The following is a 17,301-nucleotide window of genomic DNA, read 5'->3' on the forward strand; positions in this document are numbered from 1 at the left end:
CCGGGATCGTTTTCGGGGGTCGAGAACCAAGTCTAGACGTCATAAATTGAGATTTGAGTCGTGCTCTGAGAAAAGTGCACTAGGGCAGCGCCCCGCGGCTGTGCAAATTTCTTGCTACCTGTCAGAACTAGCTCTCTGAATTGCCCCACTAATGCCACGCATGGCGCGTCGCCCCATGCGGCGCGCCTGTGCAATATTTACAGAGTGGTGATCCTATTTTGGTTTGGAGAAGGTGATTTTATCTGGGCCCGACCCTACTTGGTATAAATACATGGAAAATATTATTTTCTGGACTTTTGACACATATTCGACCTAAGGAGGCTAAGGAGGAGTTGGAAGAACACGAGCACAAGGACTTCATCATTCTTTCCTCACTCAAGACCCGAGTTTGAATCAAATTTATGTTTTTCTATACTTTAATTGTATTTGTGATGAATTGCTCCATATCTATGGAGTAGTTCCCTTTAGGATTTGATGGATTTGGTGTATTGATGATTGTTTGTGGATTATAACTCTGGTTTTATGTGTTGAAGCGTTTTGGATGATTTAAATGTTGTATCTATATTTGCTTGTTCATGTAATCGAGAGAGGCATAACTTGTGATATTTTTGCATTACATTGTTGGTTAGGTTCATTAATTATTCTTAGTAATCAAAAGAGGCTAGTTGAACCATTGATTAATCCTAGTTAGGAGGATAATCGAGAGAGGTTCTCCTAAAGCCCTATCCACTACGCATTCTTGCATATCTTCACGTGTTTAAATTGGTTTCATCTTATGAGGTTAAAACTTAATCGAGAGAGGAGTTTTTGTTGAACGTTTGAACTAATAATTGAGTGAATTCGAGAGACTCACTTGAACATTAGAAGTGAATTATCTAGAATTAGATCCCAAACAATTATCTTGCACCTATCCTATCAACCCCTATTTTTCTCCCAATGATAACCTTCTTTGCTTATTCCTTGTTTCGATAGACATTAGTCAATAGCTTTAGATTCTTAGTTAACTTTAGTTATTAATCATATAAATCTCGATTGTTGATTATCCTGGATAGCAATCAAGCTAGAAACTACCAGAATACAGTTTAAATCCAATCCTCGTGGATACGATATTATACTATACTATATTTGACTAACGAGCATAATTTAAGTGTGTGTTTAGAGCTCGTCAAACCATTTCATCCCTTCTAAATGCTCTTAGTCTTAGACTCTTCTGAGTTCATTCAGGTTATACTGAGCTTTTTATAACTTATGAAAACTATCAACTCTCTTGTTTTGATGGGTTTAATCCCGAGGACTTACCTATTCTCATCACCTTCTCACTCACCTTTTCTTTATCTTTACTCCTCTCTACCTAAAACCTTGTCACCCTACCATACTTTAGCTTGTGACCTACACATATCTATTTATACTACTCACAACCTTCCTTTAACTTGCTAGCGCCATATATTTCTTTATGTTATTTTGGAACCTCAAGCGAGACATCACGTCGTCTCTAACTCTTCTTTAATCTCTTAGCTAGACCTCTCGATACCTGGAAACCATAGGCTGGAAGATATGCTACCGAACACCATTATCATTTCTGGATACTGAATCATAACGCTTCTAGCCCTCTATCTGAAGTCTGGACTATTCATAACTTCTATACTTGAGTATCTCGTACCTTCTTTACCTTTACCTTTCTTACTTTTAAATCTTGCATTGTATATTCTTCGCTTTCATAACCCCCCTTCTACATAGGTGGAATTCAGGTCCACACCTTAAAGCTCCACTATAATACATGCACCTCTGGTGCATACACAATCCGGCGGGAGCTTCATATTGACTTCTTATGAGGCTGGTACTCGTCTAACTTGGTTTATCGTAGATCTGTTATAGAATATGGTCGTTGTATCATCTCTCTTGTACCTCTGCTATTAATGGTGATTCTTCAATATTACGAGTCATGATTTCTGTAATCATCTGGGTCTATTAATCGCACTCCTGATTTACTTAGCTATTGTAACTCCCGAGTTCCTCTTCTCTCTCAAACTTTATGTAGGCTTAAGATGTCTTCCAATCTGTGGCTCAAGGTATTAGCTATTACATTATCCTTTTGTGGACGCTATGTAACATCCATGTCATAATCTTCTAACAATTCAAGCCTTTGTCTGTGACGTGAACTCAATTCTTTCCTTTAACCTATACCGAAGTCTCCCATAACTGTATGAATGTCAACATATATGTTGCATGGATAATACTCTGAAATCTTAAGTGCGTTCATAACGTAACTAACTCTGGGTCATTGATCGAATAATTTCTTTCGTGCGTTCTCATCTTTCTTTAAAAGTAAGCAAGTACTTTTCATGGTTGTTCTGCTACCTGTTGCATGAATACTTGGCTTATCTTAGTGCCTACATATATTGGAATTTCGTGCAACTCCTATGATATTGAATGTTACTTTTGATTTTACTTCCCATTCATTGGTCACGATAGGTGCCACTTTATTATGGAGTGCATACAATGTTGTAGTGAGACTGTTGTTCCAAGATCATTTCTTCTTCAGATCACTATGCTAAGTTGAAGCCTTCTTCCTTATTTCCTCAGCTAGTCTTTTGTTGTAGTAATTAGGTGAGGTCGTCTGACTCTTGTAAAGCTGCGAGCTTATTACCTCATATACTCGACGGAATTTTTGATGTTCTTATTCGCCTATAATTATCCCTTGTTAGTTACCTCTTCGCCATTGTGCTCGTAGGGTTGCTTCTGAACCAAAATTTTGATTGTCTCCCCAGTGGCACTCTCTTTTATTTCTGTAATGCTTATACAAAAGCATTAACCACCCAACTCCATCTGAATACTTCTCAAGGATCACGATGTCATCATATCTTTGAGAATGAATTCCCTATGCTGGGGTTCACTACGTTAATCTTGCACGATCTGTTGATTTATCTTTATTCGCTTGTCTAGCTATAACTAAACTCTTACTGCATCAACTACTAACTACTCGTTGGTCGATTATCGTATTTGTATTCTGCGTAATCTCTCTTGGGTTATTCCCTTTGTCTTAACTTACCTCTCGCACTGGCTCCTTATGTATCAAGTGTTCATTCGCACTTATTTGTCAATAACATCCTGGGAAGGAACCCTTACTACCTCTCCCTAATGTCGTGCTTGCATAATGTTCTGTAGTCGTAACATATCTGTATGATCTAAATAATTGCAATCCAATTCCTTTTGCCATTTTATCATATTCTTCCTTTACCATTCCATAGTTACCTGGACCACTTAACTCCGACTTAATACCACATCACCCCATCTTCCCCCATTTAGGGGAGTACTAAGATTTAGTGCTACAACGATATACCTATAGATGTTTTACCTCTTCATCTTTGGCGTCTTCTTACATCATCAATGACCCTTACTCACCCTATGGTAATAACCCTTCTGTACCAGGGGATAACTGAATTCCTTATGTACAAGGGTGACACCTAATGTAACTGGCACACCTAGTCCCTTAAGCTTAACTCTGCTCACAGTACTTGCTATAGTGAAGCATCTTCCTGAATGAACTTTAAAGGTTATTCTTTTGTTGTCCATTCTATTATTGCCGGAACGCTATCACTGAAATTCTCACAATGTTGACTATTATCGAATCTTTAGATCCCTAATTCATGTTCATTTTATCTTGTTCACTAGCCCATACTGATTTTTATTACTCCAGGGGTCTAACTTAGCCTTCTAGTAATCACGTTTGAGTCACGAACTTATTTCTCGAAATGAGGGTATGGCCTTATGGCTTATACAATTTTATTGTCTCAAGGCCTGTTACCTCTTTTGTTTTACTTCACTTGACTATAAACTTTGTCATCCTATCATATTTTTGATTTACTGTTATCACCCATTTATCACATCTTATTTATAATGCTTCATTTACTATTTTCTTATTCTCCTATTGATGTTTCTGTCTTTTACCTTATTCTGAAAACTTCAACAAAATAATATTTCGCTTTAGCTCTCCTTGCTCCATATCAGTGGCTCTTCGGGTCGCCTGTCATTCTCTCTTTACTAGAGACGAGAGTCATACTAAGGTAAATATTTATCCATTCTAGGATTCCATTGCCAATCTGAACATTCTAGTATTCATATCAGACTATATTATTCTAGCGTGCACCACCTGGGTGTCTCACAAGGAGAATTGTTATCACGTTTACAATATCCTTCGGAAATGTCAGCTAAAGCTAATAATCCATCCACTATTTTGGGTTACTCTTACCCTTACTGGATCCGAATATCCCATCCATCTCTTAAACTATATTCGTTAGCTCCCATAGGGCATAACTGAGATGGGTGTGGCCAATTGTACATATCTCTGTTACTGTTGAATGTAAACTCAAAATACTTATATTCCTCTGCCTGCATTGTAAATACTGATAATCTTCACTAACTGGGTACCTCGTACCCTCCTTCATATTACTTCTGTTACATGCTGAAACGTATATTGTTACCTTCTAATACTCCCATGGACTTCTATTCACGGAGTGTGTTTGATACTCTCATCTTAGGTTCTTAAGCTGGAAATTTGCACATCTGGTATGCATGATCTGATAGGGCCTCAATATGGGCCACATTGTCAAGAATTCTCTCTCTACTAGTGCCCTTACCTGCTGTTGTATTAACCCTCTGACTGGCTATAATTTTTCTAATTGCAAGCATCTCTATATCATTAGCAAACATATGTTCTGGATCAAACTCTTATGACTCAGCTCTATAGCACGATTTGGACATGAAAGAAGAGTAACAGACTCCTAAATGCCTTGTAGCTTCCTGTTTATATAATGTGGTGCACAATACATCTATAAACAAGGCTCTACTAGATACGACTTGTAGACTCCCTAGGATAGAACTGCTCTGATACTACTTTTGTCACGCCCCAAACCTAGGGAGGCGTGGCTGACACCTGAAGCCATACTCGGCCCGCGCGTACCACTAAATAACTTTAAACTCTGGAGAGGTAGCCATAAACTTAGGACGATGAGACCTACCTATAAGATGACAATACCAATCAAGACCGACGGGGCCATATTCTGAATTATCTGAAAATAATGTCTCTCTCAGCTGAGGGGTAAACATACCCAAAAGCTCATATATATAACTATGCAGGACGACGAGGCTGCCATGATCCTCTAATGATATTCAAAATATACAGGACTCTTCTACAAGCCTCTAGAGATAGCTGAACAGTAGCATGGTAGGAACAGGGCCTCGACCTACCCATCAAACCTGTATTTATAAAATCGACTCCAAGGTCTTGACCTGGTAACTTCGGGGAAGTGGAGCTTACCAACCAAGCTGATGTTTGACTTTGTCTACTGGCAAGGTCTATCCAGCTGTCTATCAGGACTTACAAGCATGAAATGCAGTGTCCCTAGCAAAAGGGACGTCAGTACGAAATAATGTACTGAGTATGTAAGGCAACAAAATAACTGAAAGCTGAAATTGAACTGATAATATAATAACTGAAAGTAACTGGGAGTCAAAGATAATCTAAAGATATGTTTACCTGCTGATACTGTCTCAACTCTCTCAATATAGTAAGTAAAATAGATGTTCGACCTTGTAAGGCAAGGTATATGTATCTGCTTTGCCATAGTAGGCTCGCTCATAGGCGCTCGGCCATACTAGGCTCTGTATCTCAGCCATTCTGGGCTCGCTCATAGGAGCTCGGCCACAGTAGGCTCAGTATATAACTTACCATATGATCAGAGGTTGCCCAATAGGGGTCTACCCACCGATTATAGCTCGATGGTGGTGAAAATACTTATTACTGCCCAATAGGAGCCTGCCCACCGATTATAGCTTGATGGTGGTGAAAATACTGTAATATTGTGTGTGTGTGTGTGTATATATATATATATATATATATATATATATAGAGAGAGAGAGAGAGAGAGAGCCCCTCTGCTCTATTTACTGGAAGAAGACAATAGTTAACTGAATATAAAGTCTCGATAAGGGAAAATACTGTAACTTATGAGACTAGGATAGTGTACATAAATTCAGGAGTACGAACTTCTCTTTATGTCTCGTTATCAAACGCATGTAGTTACGAGATCATGCCAAAATAAAGGAAAGGTTTAGCCTTAACATACCTTATCATAATCTGTCCAATAACCACGTTGAACTCGTCTCGTCTCACCTTAATTTATAATAACGATAATAATACTATCATTAAGTTACGGAAGGTACAACTATCGCACAACGAACGACAAGCTTATTTTATAATTAAACGGGAAACATCTCCCATATAATCTTTACTTCCCCCCAATTTGACATAACACCAACAACAACAAGAACACAATAATAAAAACATGTATACATCATTTTCCAACTTTATCTCCATAACAAAATATCCCACACACCCCAATCACTTCATACACAAAATGACAACCATAGTAGTGTCAAGCAACCCGAAAATATAACGACGAACGACCAACCCACCATTCCGCCATTATGTGGTATTTATCCATACCCTTTATCCTCCAAAACTCCGTAAAACAGTAGCAAAACAGACAACCCAACAACAACACAAAACAACCCACAAAACAGTCCACTACAGGTCGAATAACTCGAACTCACGGCTTCCGATCACCGTCCCGTTAGTTCTTACAATTATTGAATGAATTTCTCTACTTTTACAGCAAAACAAATGGATGAAAGAGGACAGTATACTTACCTTATTTGGTGAATATCTCAGCTCCTATCTTGGTTCTTCAACCCTTAGGTTTTCCTCTAACTAGAACTTGAAAAGAAGAGAAAATTATTTAGGGATTTGTGTTGAATTTTTGGGAGAAGTTTGCAGGGGATTGTCTCTGATTTTTTTGCTCTATAATGAGTGTAATATCTGAAGGAAATCATCCGTTAAAAGGGATTTTTGGACGACCCAAACTAGCCCCTTTTTGGCATATTTCGTCCTTTCATTTAAGCAAGTAGGTGACATACCTATTTTCCACCTATGCAGTATGCGCAGTCTCGTAAAAAACGTAAATATATATTTATTCTCATATCGTATTGACGAATGTCTTAATGATCTATAAACTAGACTCGTAGATCTATAATTTTGTAGGTGGATCATCCCGTAATTCCAAGTATATTGGGAGAATAGCTCAGCTACATTTGACCTAAGTTTCAGCACATTTATGAATGTAACTTGTGATGACCTTTGCCAGCTTTTGTTCCACAATACGGTTGACTTAAAAACATAATACACGACTATCATACAACTAAAATAACTTATAAGATAACCTCCTTATCATGTTAAGCACCCTAGTCTCACCCCAAAAGTACATGTTATAATATTCCCAACTTGTCGACTTTCGATGAAATTTATTTTCTTCGATTCGTTTAGCTTCTAAGCCTTCCAACCCTCTTGGTAATTGGTATTCATGATCTTAAATATTTATAACCTCCACGGTAACATGATTATCTTACTTTATATACTTTCAAAGATTATTTCATTTCTAACCTTATATCAATTGACTTACGACATACTTTTACGTATAAAACATGGGGTGTAACAACTACATCTTTTGACACTCCGTTATACTGGAAGATGTTCATAATTTTCTCAAAATCCATCAAATGAGTGTTAGGATCTTCATTCACCTTCCCTCTGAAGACACAGTTGTTCTAGATAGTTTGAAGCAAACCTTGCTTCAACTCGAAATTATTCGCTACTACTGGTGGAGGTCTGACACTGAAAAGTCCCTGATTGTAGACTGGTCTGGCATAATCACCCAATGCTCTACCAGGACTAGGTACCATATTTTGGAAATGGTCTTCAACCAAGGTTCGATTTAGATTGAATCTTTGACCCCCGTCATCTTTGATAGGCTCATTAGCAACTCTACGGGCTGCCTCAGCTGCTATCCATTCAGCTTCTTGTTGTGTTGCCTCTCTTGCAGCTAAGTCTACTCTGTCTTCACCATTATTAGCCATGTGTACTTAGGTTGAAGGTTGTCCCAAAGAACTTTCCAGTGAGTTTTTTCTCTTTCCTCAACTGTCACATACTTTTTTCCACCTCTGGATCGTATGGAATCAATTTTTTTTGAAAAAGATAGAGTCATACACCAGAGAAGTCAACTTGTTGCTTGCACACAGAAGAGAAAACCCGTGAAGAATAACATAAAATTAGTTCCTGAATTAGCACTAAAAACTATTTTGAACACTGTTGATTGCCAATCCCAGCAACGACACCAAAATTTGACGAGCGCAAAACATAACAAAATTGATGCTCGTTAGCCAAAGATAGTAGAGTATGATTATCGTATCCATAGGGATTGGATTTGAACAATGTTCTAATAATTCCTGGGTTAACTGCTATTCAGGGTGATCAAACTTGATTGGAATGATTATGAACTACGATTAACTACTAAAGTAAAGCAATTGACAATTGACTGCAAAGAACTAGAGATTAGCAGAGCTGGTTTCTTATCAATGTGAGAAATAAGGGTTTTGACATGATAGGTGCAAGGTTATTCTGGATATGATACTGTTATATTTCATTCTTGAGGTTCTATCAATTCTCACGAATTCAATAGGTGATTAGCTTATATTTCCGATTCAGACTCCTCTTTCGATTAAATCTAAAATTTTCAAATAAATTAATGTGAAGTGCGGTAAAAATTGCAACAATTTATTAGTAGGAATGATCTAAGAGAAACTTCTTGTGAATATTTCTCAATCTTAATTTAAACGGTAACTCAAAAAGCTCTCTCGATTACTTCAAAGAATCACCAAAATAAACTAAGGCATATGCTGCAATAATATTCAATAAGATGTTCCTCTTTCGATTAAACACTATAAATAATATAATCACAACTATATTAAAGCTCTTCAAATATATTCAACCAATTAAACAGTAGTCAAATTCATAAACAACCAAGTCACCAAATCATGTCAACCCCCAAGATAAACTACTCCATAGATATGGAGAAAGTCATCACAAATAGAATTAAAGAGAAAGAAAACATCAATCTAAGGTTAGAATCCAAACTCCCGTATTGAATTGATGGAAAGATGATGAAATCCTGTATTTTGTAGCCTCCAATGCTCTTCCAAAGCTTCCAAGGTCAAAAGTCTTCTAAAAATCATATTTTTGGTGTATTTATACCATGTAGGAACGGGTCCGGACGAAACTTTCCTTTCCAAGACGAAGTAGGAGAAATACTCTGTAAAATTTGCACATGCCCGGTGCATGGCGCGACGCCCCACGCGGTATGCCTATGGAGAAGGTTAGAGAGTTAATTTTTACACTCTGCAAGAAATTTGCAATAGCGGCGCGGCCGTGCAGTTTTTCGCAGAGTAATCTTTTTTTCTCACTTTTTGACTTCCAGACTTGGTCCTCGACCCCCAAATGTGATCCTGGCTTAATTTTTTGGGTTTCTACTCAGACTTCAAAGTTTCAAATAATCCATTTTAGCTCCGAACTTATTTGTTCACTCGAAATCACATCCTACACACTATAACACACGTAATAATTATAAAGTGTTAGCAATTAGGCTCAAATACAATCAAATTGTAGTAACTAGAGTGTAAAATATAGCTAAAATATGAGCTCCTAGCCTACCATCAGCACCCAAGATAAGTGAAAGGAAATTGTCCATCATGCCGGTGTAATTTCTAATTATATTGATTCTAGTAGCGGTGATCTTAGGAGCAGTTACGAATTTTTTTTTGTCCTTATTAACTTTTTACCCAGAATGACAATCATAAGTTTTGATAAACTTCATGATAAGCTTGACTGAACTTCTCTTGCCACTACTAAAGATAACAATATCATCATCATAGGACAAGTGGTTGATTTGAGGGACCCTATGAGATATAGAGTAAGGTATAAAATTATTATTGAGTTGTAAGTTATTAAGGGACCTGGAAAGGACTTCTGCTGCAATAATGAATAAGGAAGGGGAGAGTGGATCCCCCTGTTTGAGTTAAGAAAAAAGTGAAGAAACTATTTCTAGTTTCATTGACATTGATTGAGTACCACACACCTTAGATTAGCCTCGAAATTAAGTCAACCCAAGGCTCAGCAAAACCAAATTTTCTAAGGACAACCTTGATAAAGGGCCAAGACATTCCTTCATATGCCTTGGCCATGTCAAGTTTGATCACAATATTGCCCCCTTTATTAGGCTGGTTGATATCATGGATGATTTGAGATTTCTGTTTGAGCATAGACTCATGTATGCTAAGCCATTTGATATATTCTGCGTGCGCTTTATTAGAATCTTCTCTAGTTTGATCTGAGAAATTAGATAGGTCCATATCTTTTAGTTCTTGAACTTTTTCCTCCCATTTAATCACCTGATTATTGATATCACCCAACTAATTTTTTGACCAATACTAGGCGTTGTGCGTATCGACCCGTGCAGTGCTGTAGCTAATGCGTTAAATATCTCGCCTGGGGAGTACGTTCACAAGAATAAAACTCAAAGGAATTGACAGGGGGCCGCACAAGCGGTGGAGCATATGGTTTAATTCGATGTAAAGCAAAGAACCTTACCAGGGCTTGATATGTCGCGAATCCTCTTGAAAGAGAGGGGTGCCTTCGAGAACGCGGACACAGGTGGTGCACCATGGGAGTCTTGAGCTTGGTCTGGAGTCTCCACATGGGATTTCCATTAAGCTAAGCCCCTGAAACTTATGTAACGACATCAAAGAAACCTTGTTGATCCACCCAACAATTTAGAAATGTAAAATACTTAATAGCAGGTTGATTAATATTACAACACTTCTTGAGAAAAGGTCTATGATCAGACCTTGTTCTAACAAGATGTCTGATAGAACTATTCTGAAACTTTTGATTCCATAGATCATTAGGGAGAACGCTGTCCAACCTTTTCCATATCCTCTTACTTGGCCTCCTATTGTTGTACTATGTAAACATGGGGCCCGAGAAACCAATGTCTGTCACCCCACAATTATCCATACAATTAATGAAATCAAAACTTCTATGAATCTTGTGGGGTTAACCTCCGATTTTTTCACTCATATCAGCATTGAAATTAAAATCTCCTCCAATACACCAAGGAGCATTGATACCGTGGCTTAAGTATTCCAGATTATCCCAAAGATCCTTTCTTTTTATGGAAGAGCATTTTGCATAGACAGTTGATCAACCGCCAAGTTTGTTCCTTCTTCTTGTTTGATCTCAGTGGGAAGGCTAGATGAGCTTGTATCACTATATCCCATGGAATTTGATTCAGTAGCTTCTAAGATTTTATTGATACTTGTAGCCTCTCTATTTTTTATCGTATTATCATCCTTGTTTTCCTCTATGATTTTAACCAACAAATAATTTTTAACCCCTTCCTCTAGGCTATTACTCTTTGATTCATTGTCTTCGGAGCTCTTGTTTCCCTCTTTTTGCTATCTATCTTCAGTGTTGCTAACATGAGTTGGTTCTGTATTGCTCCTCCTTTTGAGATTATCTAGAATTGTAGAGTTCCTTACTTAATGAGCTTGGTTGTTTATATCTTGCTAATCTTCATCAATTCCGGAACCAGTGATGTCCTATTGGTTTGTACGAAGAATTTGATATGTCTTTTTTCGAGGAGTTCCCTGGGGTACAACAGGTTTGAATATTACCTTGTTTTTCTTTTTCGGCATCTTCTTTGTTTTATTCATCCTCTTTTTCTTCTTGTTAATTACATCAATAGCTATTTGTCTTTCTTTTTGGTTATCATCTTCGTGTGGTTCCGCATTTACTTTGTTACTTTGAGATCCTGCCACTTGTGTTGGTTCACTCTCCACCTTGTCTTGTTCTTTCCTCTTCCTCTTTTGTCTTTATCGTCATTTATGCCTATTTCCTTCTGTATTGCTGGAGCATTAGATATTCCTTCATTGGCATCTTTTTGTCCTTCTTCTATATCTATAGAAACTTTCTTTTCAAGAGCTCTAGAGTTAATCATGTTATGCACCAATTTTATACGGTGTTTGCAGTACTTTGGGATACCCTCGTATTTTAATTTCTGAGTATATCCGTTTAACGGGGAGTTATCAAACTCAAGACCAACAAAAATACTTTCATGCAAGGGTTTTAACAGATCAACTTCAACACGAATTTTGGCCATGTTACGCCTAGTTCTTCCCATAGTCGCAGCATCTAAAGCCAGTGGAGTACCAACTGAACTCTAAAGCTGCTTAACATAGTGCCAATTATGCATATGGAACGGCAAACCTGGAAGAAGCACCCAAGCCGGAGCTATTGGAAGATCCTCCTCTGGCTTGAAGTCCGGAGACAACTTTTGAAACCACATTTGCATTCCATCAATTTCAATCAGTCTTGTGAACCATAATGTTTTGAAATCATTTTCATTCACTAAATCAATAAATACGTTGTAGTTGTCATACACCCCAATTTTTGAAGATCCTTTAATCGCGACAATTTCTTTAAACCTTGACCGAATTCGATCAATTTGGGGACGAGGTTTCAGGAATCGGCCAACTATTGTGTATCTACACTCTTCTACCATAACGCCATAGTAGTCTTTTGCTTTGAATATCACGACTGGCATTCCATTGTGAGTAGAGTGTCGAGCTATCACCTTCTCCCTTCATGATAGGGTTTGCAGATAAAGAGGTGGGAGGTGTGACAGTGATAGCATAAGATTGTTTCCCTATAATTTCTTCACTGGGCGGAATCGTCTCATCAGGAGGAGCCTTTTGAGCCTCCGTATGCGCCGGAAGGAGACCTCCCAGTGGCTCCATCAAGTGGAGCGTTGAGAAGACGCGCTACCGTTTAAGAACTGAATTAGAGCCGTTGGAGAGAGTTTTTCCTCTGTTCGATGTTTTCCTTGTGGAGAAATTAGGCAACTTGGATTTAACTTAATAGTCAATGTAAATATCTATTTATTTTGCGCCTTGTTTACCAAGTTAGTAATTCTAATTTTTATGGATAATTACACGTAGTTATTCTTTTAAATGAGCTGATAGTCTAAAAGAACTCCACGTAATTAATTAGTGCAAGATAATATAATTCCACGTTGCTCTGACGTTGTCAACGAAAACATAAAGAAAGAGAAGAATGTGGTTTTTTCTTTTTGGAAACTAGGTTGAAAGACTGAAATGGAAGGATCTTATGGCATCTTAAGGCATGTTTTTGTTTTAAGATACTCGTTAATATTATTTATTAAGCTTTTTTAAATGGTGGAAACGACTAGCTAAATAGTATAGCTAAAATAACTATACTTTTTATTAGGCGATTTGATTTTAGAGATTACCGTTGATATTATTTATAAGTTATATGACTTTTGGCGAGGAGTTTTTTCTTCTATTTTTGCAGATCTCCTACTGTGTATAAATTTCAAGTTAATTCATTCACCTTGTATATAACACATGTTTTTTAAATTCATACTCCCACTGATTTCTTATGGATGATTCATTAGTACTCTTAGCATCAATTTTATATATAGAATGGATGAAACTATTCTTTCTTCCATGTGTTCGGATCCGTAACTAATAATAACTAAACTAGAGCTCGTGGTTTTTGACTGTCACATGGTATTGGCTCTTCGCATTTGGCATATGAAGATACAAGGCTTTATCGACCATCTAATTCATTGCATCAAAAATGAAACCGTACATAGACCCACCATTTTTCTAATCCACTGATATCAGAATAAATAATTAGATTTCTCCATTAATAGGGAAAGAATATGTAGATGACATCTCAGCTCTATTTCCTCGTCTAGCAGAACACTGCTGCATTTCCTAGTCCTAAATGAGATTAAACCTCACGTTGCAGATTGCCTTCTAGCTGGCTAGATTTGGAAAAGGGATTATACATTTTTGTACTAGTTCCTCTATCTATCCCAACTTGTTTGGCATTAAGTAATGAAACTACTTTTATTTCTTTATTAACTACAATGTACTACTTTTCCAAATATTTCTAAAAATGGTTTTACTATTGAAAATAAGTTGTGATCATGTATAGTACCTCCTATATATAGTTTCTACTTTCTACATGTAAAGCAAACTGTTTTCAAAGATCAAGAAATCGAGTTTCAAATACACATTCTTCTGGAGGGAGCAAGACTAACTCACGAAAGTGAACAAATTGAATAAGCCGGATAACTTTACTTCAAGTGCATTTCATGTCAGACATGTACATGTAATATGAACCGGGCTGAAGTTAGGTGGGCGAAAAGGGGTTTAGCCGAACCTCTTCGCTGAAATTACTCTCTGTGTACATAAGGTCAATTTTTTCCATGTATATATATTAAATGTTGAATCCCTTAGCTTCTTTGGGTGTTTATTTTTTTTATTTTTTGGATCCCTTGATGAAAATCTTGCTTCCACCACAACTATGAATACTTGAATAATCATCAATGCCGCATAAACCTAATTCGAAACAAATGCACAAGAAGCTTCAAGCTATATATTTATACATATCCGTTAATTTGGACTTTCATTTTTCAATATATAACATGCAGCAAATACTACTAATTGATCGCTGTAAATATTTTACATTTCATGCGCTGCCACGGTGATAGATTCTCACATTGAAACCACCAGCCATGTGTGCAGTTAAAAGAGGCACAAAAACCGGCTTATCTACATTCACCGGTTTAATCTCGAACCGCCTTAGTACTGAAGCCAACACATACTTCATCTGTGTAAATGCCATTTCTTTTCCCAAACACACCCTTGGACCTGCTTGAAACACTGGAAACTTATATGGACAAACACTTTTCGACACTCCATTTTCATCCAACCAACGATCCGGTTTAAATTCAAGTCGGTCTTTTCCCCATATCTCCTCCATTCTACCCATTCCGTACTGAAAATAAGTAACTCTATTTCCTTTTTGAACTCTTGTACCGTCGGGTAAAATGTCATCTTTAGCCGCATGCTTTGAGTCCCAAGCCACTGGCGGATAAAGCCTCATTGATTCATTCAAACACGCTTGTAAATACTTCATCTCTTTCAAGTCGTCGAATTCGAGTGCCTTATCGCCATTGTTGATCGACGTTATTTCACTGATCATTTCGTTTTTGACGTCGTGATGTTTGGTAGTTAGCCAAAAAAGCCAAGTCAAGGCTGAAGAAGTAGTATCTCTTCCTGCTATTAAAAAACTTATGACCATATCTCTTACCACCTCATCTTCGTGGCCAGCAATTAATAATCTTGAGAGAAGATCCATGTTTTTGTGATCCCCATTTTCATTGATCTTTTGTTTCTTTTTCTCTATGATCTCGCTAATACAACAGTGAACTCGTTTCACGTTTTCTTTCAGCTTCTTCTCGGATCCTAAATTGAGCGCTCTCTTGCTTTTCCAGACCGCGTATATAGGCGCCATCCCACGCATGGCACACGCTTGAGAAGCGTTGTCAAACGCTTCAACCAGAATTGGCACGTGCGAAAGATCGTCCAAGCAATGTGGGTCAGTGCCGAGTGACACCTTGCAAATTGTGTCGAATGCAAAACGCCTAAGCACGTCTTGCAAGTCCAACACTTTGGTAGATTTTGCAGCTTGGTCAAGCAATGGAATCAGTCTCGTCTCAACTACTTCTTCTAGAGTTTTGACCACAAATTCCCTCAATGACTTTGTGCTGAACTCGTGGCTAGCCAATTTGCGCTGCGTGTTCCATCGCTCGCCGTCTACATTGAAGATTCCCATCCCTAGAAAATCGCCTAATATCTCTGTAAATGGCTGACCCTTAGGATAATTAATGAAGTTCGTTTTGAGAATGTGCTCAACGTTATTCGCATTGGCTGTGATTATAGTTCGAGGTGCGCCAAAGCGTTGAACGAGAATGGTTTGTGTGGGTGACTCTGATAAAAGTTCAGTGTACCAATCCAATAGACGGTGACTATTTTTGTAGAAGGAAATAAGACAGCCAAGGATTGGATAAGAAGAAGGGCCATAGATGGGTGTGATTCTTCTGCATTTGAGATGAAGTTTTTTGGAGAAAGACAAAAAAGAGAAGGAAAGAAACCCTAAAATGAAGGAAAGTAAGAGGGAAAGAAACATCTTTTTTAGCGGGCGATGAGTGTTTCAGTGAGTTTAAGTGGCTTCAAAAGGAAGATAGGGGCTAAAGGAAAGAGTGAATGAGGTTTGATTGATTTGTGAGGGATAATTAGTGGCTCTATTTATATGTCTGTGGAAAGAAAATGACACGAGGGAGGAAATTTGCCGCGCTTCTTTATTATGCAATTTTTATCACGTGATTCTTATGCGGAAATTGGAATTTGAAAGCGGGCTGCTGGTGGAGAACTTTTAAGAGTCATGCGCGGAGAAAATTAAATGCCTTCTTTTTTTTTTTTAGATATTTATATAAACAGTAAGGTCGACAAACCCCAATTATCGTTATCTTCTAAGTTCTAACCATGTGGATATGGTAGTTACTAACTTACAATCTTACGCATAATTCAAGTCTATGTGGGCCTATTTCACAACTGAGTTGGTACAAGCTAAGTTTGAATTTGTGGTTATGGGTATCCCAATAAATCACAATTAATTTACCCCACATAATAAATTTTAGAGTATATATATATATATATATATATATATATATATATATATATTATTATATTATTACTACTTCTTAATAAGAGGGAATACATGCACCTCAAGGTCAACTGTCTGTCATAAGGGTATTTTTGTATTTTAGACAAAACAGAGCAATGCGAATGGCTGGAAACGAGTCTTGTGGTAGCAACTACATAAAATCTTTAACACGGGGGCGAAATTGTCTCTTGTTTATCTCATCAACCAGTAGCACATTCTTCTGACAAGTGTCAACTCTCCATCTACTTGTCATACTAATTGATGTCGGCTATCCATGTGCCTTTTCACAACAAAAGGAGTATTGCTGACTGCTAATTATAGTTTCTTCTTTTTCTTCCTTCTAAAAGTTTAAATATAGTTTAATATATTAACAGTATAATTTTATTTTGCCGCATTACTACATTGAACTTATTTAATTCTTGTAGTTATTTCTATGCCTAACTTTAGTTTTAATTTTAATTACATAACATTAAAAAAAAACTTATTGTTGGCATTTGGATCTAAAAGTTAAATATAGTTTAATATTTTAGCAGTATAATTTATTTATACGTTGTTTTGCCGCATTACTACATCGATAATCTTATTTAATTTTGTAGCTATTTCTAAGCCAACTTTAGATTTTAATTTTAATTACATAACATAAAAAACGTAACTTACTGTTGGCATTTGGATAATATTTGATTAAAATTGAAAAATTAGACCAATTGAAGTTGAAGTTGAAAAAATATATATTTGAAAGCTAAATTTATGTTTGG

The 17,301-nt window shown here is 37.1% G+C and overlaps 1 protein-coding gene across 1 annotated transcript; it reads right to left on the reverse strand.

Moving 5' to 3' along the window:
- Positions 1–14,393: 14,393 nt before the first annotated feature.
- Positions 14,394–16,107, reverse strand: LOC107766030 (cytochrome P450 94B3-like). Its single transcript, XM_016584741.2, has one exon. It carries the CDS (start codon positions 16,007–16,009, stop codon positions 14,507–14,509), a length of 1,503 nt encoding a protein of 500 aa, XP_016440227.1. The 5' UTR covers positions 16,010–16,107; the 3' UTR covers positions 14,394–14,506.
- Between the last annotated feature and the right edge of the window lie 1,194 nt (positions 16,108–17,301).

The sequence above is a fragment of the Nicotiana tabacum genome, chromosome 4 (assembly GCF_000715075.1).
Source record: "Nicotiana tabacum cultivar K326 chromosome 4, ASM71507v2, whole genome shotgun sequence".
In the NCBI taxonomy this organism is placed as follows: Eukaryota; Viridiplantae; Streptophyta; class Magnoliopsida; order Solanales; family Solanaceae; genus Nicotiana; species Nicotiana tabacum.